Source organism: Cnephaeus nilssonii (assembly GCF_951640355.1).
Source record: "Cnephaeus nilssonii genome assembly, chromosome: 7".
NCBI lineage: Eukaryota > Metazoa > Chordata > Mammalia > Chiroptera > Vespertilionidae > Cnephaeus > Cnephaeus nilssonii.
Genome location: NC_137078.1, coordinates 41,776,601 through 41,785,671, shown reverse-complemented (window position 1 = coordinate 41,785,671; position 9,071 = coordinate 41,776,601). Strand labels below are relative to the sequence as shown.

General features: G+C 45.2%; 1 protein-coding gene across 1 annotated transcript in view; it reads right to left on the bottom strand.

Moving 5' to 3' along the window:
• Window positions 1–877: 877 nt before the first annotated feature.
• The window catches only part of LOC307103704 (uricase), a gene marked incomplete at both ends in the record, with an annotated part of 32,128 nt that continues 23,934 nt past the window's right edge, over window positions 878–9,071 (bottom strand). The window contains 4 exons of the mRNA XM_079778213.1: window positions 878–952; window positions 3,015–3,098; window positions 5,279–5,402; window positions 6,980–7,163. Coding sequence (XP_079634339.1) covers window positions 878–952; window positions 3,015–3,098; window positions 5,279–5,402; window positions 6,980–7,163 — 467 coding nt within the window. The remainder of the gene's footprint in view (window positions 953–3,014; window positions 3,099–5,278; window positions 5,403–6,979; window positions 7,164–9,071) is intronic.

Here is a 9,071-nt window from a genome sequence, read left to right as displayed (position 1 = left end):
CCAATTTATATGCATCTTTGATTCATCAATTATATTTATTTCTCTGATTACATAGGTAGTAAATGTTCATATTTGAAAGATTCAGAAAAAGCACCTGGTCAAAAATAATAATCCCTCCCACCATCCAGAAATCATCACCACTGATATTACCATCTATAGAGTCTCTAGTCCTCTTTCTACATGTATATTCATTCATCGGTGTATTGACTTAGCTTTTATTAAATGTGTTCTTTGTGACAAAGTGATGCATTATTCAAAGAAAGCAATTTATATATTTTTTTCACAGCCCCAATGTTTACTCAATATTCTCTAAGGCTTGTAAAATACATAAAACCAATCCATTAAGATTACAAAAGTACTTTTAGAGTAGGAATAAACTAGAACATTCTTAAAAATTCAAATATTCAGTCTAATTGAAGTCAGAGTGGTGATATATTTCAAAATGCGATTTTGTCCTTACGTTTTCTGCAGTACCCAGAAGCAAAGTTTTAGCCTCAGTCGAATGAAAACAATGCTTGCTTCTTAAACTTGCGCACAAATTAATTGATATGACACTTCCATTAATTCGTGATTCTTAGTGAATTGATTCCCAAACTTCTCTAAGATAGGAAGACACAAGACAACTAAAAAGAAATATTAATTTACGATTGTTCTAATACTGCTCAGCATTTGTGAAATAAACTGTATCCACAAAGCATGTTACAGCTACTAATCATAAAACACCTTGCTGAGGTAGGTGTAGAAGAATTTGTTCATACAAGAGGAAAATGCACACTATAAATCAACATACTAGGTTAAAAGTGTTATGATTTTTAGCACCACGAGTGGCCTAAGGAAGTCTTCAGCTGCGAGTGGAGTCCAGCTGGTGGCTGCAACATCACAGCCTTGAAGCCAGCTTCCTCTTGACTGTACCAGTAATCCTGCCATACGGGTTGTCTGATGGGAGCAAGACCTGCAGGAAAAACACACTGGGACTTCAGAGACATTAAAATAGACCTCTCCTGGAGTCTACGAATCAATATTAAATCAATGACAAAAGCAACAACTTGCTAAGCAGGAAAATGTATGTGCCCTACAATCCAGTGTCTTCAAGCATGGCCACACCTTATTTTTCTGGCAACAGTTGAGAGATGAGCCAATTCTCCAGAAAATTAAAGAGTTTTAGAAAAATTTTAATCATCGGTAATAAGTGTTTCTCAAATGCATTCCATATCCCTGCCTTTTAAATGGAGGGGAGTGAGCATGATTCGGCTTTGGCTTGATGGCTCTCACTGAGCATCAGTCACTGTGCAGTGCTGTCAGCCCGCCGTGCCCTCAGGAGCACTGGAGGTCCATAGGGCGGCTATCCCAGTGCCAACTGGCTCCGGGCAGCTGCATATTAGAGTTCTTCTTCTTCCCTCCCTGTCATTTGTCACTCTCTGCTGTTGTCAGTGTCCTGACTCCCTGCTTCTCATGTGTTGCCTTCACTTTGCACACACCTGCTGGGTGAGGGCCTGAGAGTGCAGCCACAGACACGGAGACAGCTTGTTCAGTCACTCAGGTGCCTTCATGCAGAGCCCTGATCCAAAGGAACACAGGGCTTTTTGCCTCAGGTCCCCTGCTGGACCCCGGGAGGGAGCTTCTGGTCTGATTTCTTAGAGCAAGGACACAGCGGCCTCAGCCCTTGGGCAAGGCTCTGAGCGGGGATCAGTGCAGGCCTGAAGGTCAGAGGAGCCGCGCCTCTCTCTGCGGGTGGGGGTGGAGGAGGGAGCTCTGAACTTAGCCTCGCTCTCCTCACGAAGCCGAGGCCTTTTTCTGTTTCACCGTTGGCGGACATGGCCAGGATTACACTTAGGTCCCTCTCCTTTAAAAGGTAATCGTTTAAAAAGTCTTCCCGTCCTAATTAGCGGCATTCTGATCATCAACATCCTTTCCTTTCCTGAAGGAACAGCGCGTGGGGTCAGGGCTGCTCAGCGCCAGCAGGCACCTGAGCTGACCTTGGCTTCCCAGTGCTGCGCCTCCGCCTGCCCTCACGGCTGGGGTGGTGCACAGCCTGCTGGAGCCAGCCACAGAGAAACAAGGTGCCTGGCCAGAAGGGTTGCGGCTAATAAGGCTGCTGGGTCCCTGGGGCGGGAGGCAGAATGTAGGACCTTCTGGACACCCCTTCATGGGACTTTGTTCACCAGAGGATATGAGTCTATGGCAGCAAAGCCATGTTAATGATGGCCCTTCCCTATCTCCCTCCCTCCACACACTAAAAAAAGTTACCAAAATGGGTGTTTTTCATATCATCAAAGTCTGTGGAAAGATGGATCAAATAAAGAAATTCTGCCATTCTGAAAGTGGTCCCAGGGTGTGTGTGTGTGTGGGTGGGGGGGTGGGGAGGGAGGTCAGGGGAGGGTCCTGATCTCCTAGGACCGGCTGCCACAGGCTGCCTGTCAGGACTTCAGGATGTCTAGTCAGACGCACTGACTTGGTTAACCGTCTGCCATGGCTAAAAATAAGTCAGGGGAAGCGCTTTTTCCAAGACAAGCTTTCCTTTCAAAACCTGAATTTTCCCATCGTGCCTTCTGTGATCGCAAGTAGAAACACAAACACGCTTTCATCTGTTTTTGTGTATATTGTATGCTACTGAATTGACTACTTAATCAAACATTAGAGATGATGGATGAAATGAAAAGGGAACCTTTTATTTCTCCTTATCGCTTCGTGATGGGAAAATAATGAAGCGGTGACCTTGTGTGTTACTTTCCAGAGAAGGAGATCTCAGAGCTGTTTCCCTGGGCACACTCTGTACTTTCTTTGTCTCTCACCTTCTGCGACTTCCAGCCCTCCTTTGCAATCGCTCACCCGCTTCCAGGTGCTCCAGCCTCAGATAGTGAGAGGCCCAGAGTCTGAGGGCTCTAGTCAGTGGCAACTATAAATACCCCAAAGGCAATGGCTCTCAGGGGTTTTGGTCGGTGACATTATCAACCCAAGTTTATAAGGAGGTGGCGGGAGGGTAGATGTGCTCTAAATATTTTCAAAGTTCTTACCTCGTCCTTGTTGACCAGTCCCATTTTGGACATGTCTATGTTGAAGTAGTGGATGTTTGGCAGGCTGATTTCCATGTCTTCTATCTGGAATCCACCATAGTATACATCACCTTGGGCAACTGTGGATCTATCTACCCACCCACCACCCGTCCCCTTCCCCCACCTACCCACTAGTCCGTTACTCAGGTTCCACATCTGTCCCTGAAACAACCTCTGATGTTCCTCTACTGCCCAACACTCTTCTTCCTCCTGGTCCTATTATTAGACGGTGGGCCCACTCCTCTCCTCTCCATGTACAAAACCCGCTTCTCAGAAAAGCAAGAGCTTCTTGCATAAGAAACCTGGGAGACTGCCTGGCTGGTGTGGCTCAGGGGTTGAGCGTCAACCTATAACCTCAATTCCCAGTCAGGGCACATGCTCGGGTTGCTCCTCGATCCCCAGTAGGGGATGTGCAAGAGGCAGCCAATTAATGATTCTCTCCCTTCATTGATGTTTCTATCTCTCTGTCCTTCTCCCTTCCCCGCTGAAATCACTAAAAAAATTTTTTTTTTAAAGAAAGAAACCTGGGAAACCTCTTCAGCATCTAACTGGTCTCCTGGGCCTGGCCAGTCAAGCTCCTAATTCCCTCCTCATTCCACTCCTAACTCTCCAGGCCTTTCCCTAACATGTGTGCGCCCTGGGGTAAGAGTATAATTGGAGGCCCACATACCAGATGTCTAAAAATTTAGAAGTTATAAATCAAGCTAAAAAAAACCTTTTCTGTGAAATATGTTCTATCCTTCTAATTTGGCAAATATACCTTCGTCGCAACCTGGAAGGCCAGGATTGGATTTAAAGTTCTCTGACTCCTCCCAGTGCCATGCCAGGACATGGTAGCATGTGAAGAGTCAGTCCCCAGCCCTGGCCCATCCCATCTTCTTTCTTATAGTCAGGTGGGTGGACACCCCAGCTTGCATATCAAGTCCCATTCATACCTCCTACAAACATCTGACTTTTGCCCACTCTCAGGCCTAAGGGTACACACACCAATGGCATGATCTGCCCTCCAGAGGATGGATCTGGCGAAGAGACTGCTTAGGTTCTGGAATTAGTCTCAGAGTTATTTGGGCAGGAAATTCTGGGCTACAGTTATCCAGAGAATGGTCTAGAGGGATGCATGGGCTCCTGCCTTGGTCTTACTGACTTTTCATCCAGCGGAGAGAAGCTCAGCCAGAGGAAGGCCGGCAGCGAGCCTCCAGAGTGCTGGGCCATGGCAGGAGTCCCTGCTGCCCAGGTCCTAGGGTAGTACTCTTCCTGTCTAGCCCCTCATGGCCACAGTTCAGGCCCATTTTTCAGATTTCTGCCACAGCTTCTCAACAGTTCATGTCTGAAGTCTGTCATCCTTTTAATTTAGTATACTTCTTTCAGAGTGATCTTTCTCAAGTGCAAATATGGTGGCACCAGACCCTGCTTAAACCCCTGGGTGGCTCCTGAGAGCTTTCAGGCTACAGTACAGACTGTCACTAAGACCACAGAGGCCCTCCTGATTTAGCTCCTGCCTCGCCTCTAGGCACATGGAAAGACATTCACTCGCGGAGCTTCACATACGGCAGACCCTCGGCAGTAAATGACTGCTCCATGCTGCCTCCTGTCTCCATACTACTCTGCTCCCTCACTTTGGAATGTGAACCCAGATAACCCCCACTTGTTTAAGACTCAACTCAAACACCTCTCCCTCCAGAAAGCCTGGATGGTCCTATCCCCTATACCTGAGTTAGGTACCTTCCTCTGTATTTCAATAATAATTTATTCTTTATTGCATATCGTTTACTGATTTGATTCTTTCACTGAATGGTGTTATCTTTGAGGGTAGGAACCATGTCTAACGTATCTTTGTATTCCTCATGCTTTGACAGAGGCATAATAACCATTCAATAATATCAAATAGATGGCTGGATGGATGACTGGATGGATAGATAAAATCACTCCGCATCTATCCTTCATTTTCTGGATCTCCTGAAATTTAAATGTGGCAAGATGAAAAGACTCAAAGAATTTTCAGCAAAACTAAAGAACTATCGCACTGGCCTGTGTTTTCAGGTTGGACAGATTTTTTTCCATTTTTTACTCTCTCCTCCCTTGCTATAACAAGCTTTTGAACAACAACAGATGTCATTTTTCATGTGTCTCCCACTTTCTTATTTTAACGCTCAACTCTTTCTCAGAGTTGACAGGAGACACAACAAGTTCTCTCAGTCCTCAGAACGGCAAGTGATAAAACATACCTCAGGAACCCGGCTCAGGGAGAGCACCTGGATGTCATAGAGGGTCTTCTGGACAGAGGGTGAGTACTCGCCTTTGTCATGGGGTCCAGCAAATTTCTCCAGGACAATGTCCCGGACGGTGTCCCTAGAACACAGAAAAGAGAACTGAAGACTCATAGGATGGTCTTTAGGAATATGTTATAAAGCTAAGAAGCAGTGACCTTCCTGTCCCTCAGAAAGCAATTTTATTGTTGATTTTAGAAAAGATTAAAATCTTGTAATATTAAAAAAAAACTCACTTCCTATTTTCTTACACAAACACACACACACACACACACACACACACACACACACACACACACCATTCAACAAACATATTTGGTGCCACTGGGCTATTTTCCTAATCTGGCACCAGGGCCCAATGGAAATTCCAGGATAAATCTTCTGCGTTTGAAGAACCCATGAAGAGGACTCCCAAGCACTCCAGCACTCTTACTGCTTAGCGTGGCTGATTCCTTGAATTGTTGTTTTAGGGGTGTTTTTTTTCTCTGCACTAAATATTTTATTTGTTTATTTTATTGAATTACCTTAATATACCTGAGGCAGGTGCTGTTATTATCCCCAACTTATAGGTGAGGAATCTGAGCTTAAAAATCAAATAATCCACTTGAAGTCCTTCTCTTTAGTGGGAGGCCCAACTAGTACCCTAACTCTGGCATGCTCCATTTTGTACTCTTTTCAACAAAAATACATCAGGCTGCTGCCCAGGGGAAACACTTGAAATAAAAAAGGAAAAACAGATTGAGGTGAGTTTCTCTTTAAGCATTTCCCAGCCTATCACATAATCAAAGGAGCAGAGCTAAGTGTTATCAGTGGGTACAAGCTACCGGGGGCAGATTCCAGCTCATCTTAGCTTAGAAGTTTTGAACAATTAGAACTTCAGCAAAGAAATGAGATGCCTGGTCAAAAAGTAAACTCTGGGGGTGAAGAGGCCTAATTATAGCTTGTAAAGATATTATTATTTAATCATACCTTTATATTGTTAAGGCACTTATCATTTATAAAGTGCTTCAGTGAATGTTATCTCATTTTGAATGTAGCCTAAGAGTGACCAATTGTCACAGTTTGCTTGGGACCAAGGGGTTTCCTGGGACATGAGACTTTCAGTTTGAAAATCAGGAAAATCCTTGATGCAGAAAGTTTAGCCCTTTCTGCATCTACAATGAAGCAGTAAAGCCAAATATCATTATCCTCACTTGATACAGAGGTTCTTAACATGGGGCCCTGGCCCAGCAGTATCAGCATCACCTGGGAGTTTGTTAGAAATGCAAGTTATCAGGCCTCACCTCAGACCTACAGTCAGAACCTTTGGGGGGTGAGCCCAGTGACATACATTCTAACAAGCCTTCCATGTGATTCTGTGAACACAATAATGTTTGAGAACTACTGATTTCATCAATGAAAAGCAGAGGGTCATGGAAATTAGGTGGTCCATTCAAGGTCATTATTGCTAATAGAATCTGAGATTCAAGTGCAGATTTATTAACTCAAAGTAAGACCATTGGCTTTCTGTTGTCCAACAGAAAGGATTTTGAACAGTGGGGAAGTTGAATTGAGTGGCCTCCAAGGTTCCCTTTAATTTGAAGACTTCATGAACTCCAGGCCCAAGGGCAAGGGCAGACACTACCTGTGCCAGCACTAGGCCCTAGCACATGCTCATACCAGGTAGCCTCAAAGTCCACGTCTCTGCTCCGGTAGCGCCACTTGCAGTACACTTGGGTGGCAAAGCACCGGTCCTTCACCTCAGGGAGGGTGGTGAACTGGTCCTTGATAAATCCTTCAAATCCAGACTGGGTCGTTTTCAAGACCTTGAGATCTTTGATTCCAGAATGAATGACTGGAGGTCCTGCTTTAAGTAAAAAGGTAATAGGGGATGGGGTCACAAAACAGTGCCTTCTTACTGACCCGGAGCCCTGAGGATTCTGGTCATTAAAACATGGCACACTATGCTTATACAGAGAACTACATCACTGCCTATGTTTTCTGTCTCCTTGACTCATCTGAAGTCCAAATGATGAGGATGGTATGTCTTTCCCTCCACCTGGATTCCACGACTCACTGCCCTCTCCTGCCCTTGGAGAACTGAAGGTCAGAGACTAAACCTCCATGTTGTGTTGAAGCCCACATAAATGAATACCTTCCTCTCAGCTACATGTAGGGTTGTCTTCTAGGCCAAATAACTTCTACTTTTTGAGCTGCATCTCTTTCAACAGAAAATCATGCTGAAATGACTTAATAAGCTCCTACAGAGCAGTCCTGTCTGCTCCTAGGACTCCCTGTATGGGGGTAGTCCTCATGTGGATTGTCTATACCAGTGGTCAGCAAACTCATTAGTCAACAGAGTGGCAAACCGTGGCTCACGAGCCACATGCCGCAGTTTGCCGACCACTGGTCTATACTGACTTATGGCGCCAGTCACCACCAGATCCTCAGTTCCCTTGGGGTTATGAACTCAGCAAAACCAGACAACTTCATGAATGGACAACAGTGTAAGCCTGACTGAGCCTAAATAGAGACTGGGAAGATGAGGCTGATAACACACAAGGCATAGATCTGCCTAAGTTTTTCTACTGAAGGAGAAAGGACAAAGTTGGTTCCTGAGGACCTGGGGGAAAGAGTGCAGAGCTGAAAACAGTGGAGGGGATGATGAAGCTTTCCCCACAGCCCCTGATGTCACCTCGTGAGGTGAATGGGGGAGGTGGAGGAGTGAGAGGCATAATCTGAATAAGCTGTTTACTTGTGTGCCAGGCAGTTTTAGCTCAGGATCCAGTTGGCAGGTGGAGCACAGAGTTAGTGAGGGAACAATTACCTTTTTCTTTTTCTATATGGAACACACTGTAGCTCCAATAGTTCGGTGAAGCCTAAAGAGACCACGCTCCAGGTGACACACTGAGAAGCCCCAAGGCACAATGTTCTGTGGAGAACATCATTCTTCCCAAGAAGCAGTGATAACTGGCACAGCAAATGCTGAGCAGAGCCAGAGAGGCACAAGCTGTACCCAATGCTGCCAACTTCTCCCTGAGCACATGAGACACACCCTCAGGCTGCCAGAAGGTGGGAGAGTTTGGCTGGAGAGGCCCAGAAGTTTTGTAAGGAGAGACCTACAAGGCCAGAAAAATTCAGGAATTAACATCACTATAGTCTGATTTGTATGTGCAGTCTGGTGAGGCTGGACATTCAGGGGACACTTGGGTACACACCCCTGCTAGCCTAGCACAGTGCCATGGCAGGATCACAAAGGTCACCTCTATTCAGTCTTAAAGTTATTCCTGATTAATATCTAGCCTTCCTGGTCTGCTTAGTAAATAAATCAAGGGCTGAAGGTGTCAGGCATCGCTATGTTCTACAAGGTCTTAGGTGAAGAATAAGAATGTAACATGTTCCTCAATTACGAACCAGGGCAGCTTTTAATAATCCAATGGTTTACATCACCTGTGTGGTGTCAAAGCCTTAATTAATTCAGGAGCTGTGGAGTTTCAGAAGTAGATGAGTAATGACTATATTTTGATATTTTCCTGGCCACATGTGTGCATCTAGTAGACAGAGCAATGGCCAGGGGTTAGTGGTAGATCTGCTGATGAAACATATACTGATTAAATAAGGTGTTCTGACCAGAGTGTTCCAAGATAATGTGGTAAAACTGAAAATTATATTTATTTAACACTAGTGCCCTGGTGCATGGATTTGTGCACATTGAAAGGAAATTAATTAGAAGGTGGCCGGCGGGGCAGGACTGGGTAGGGTGGGACTGGAC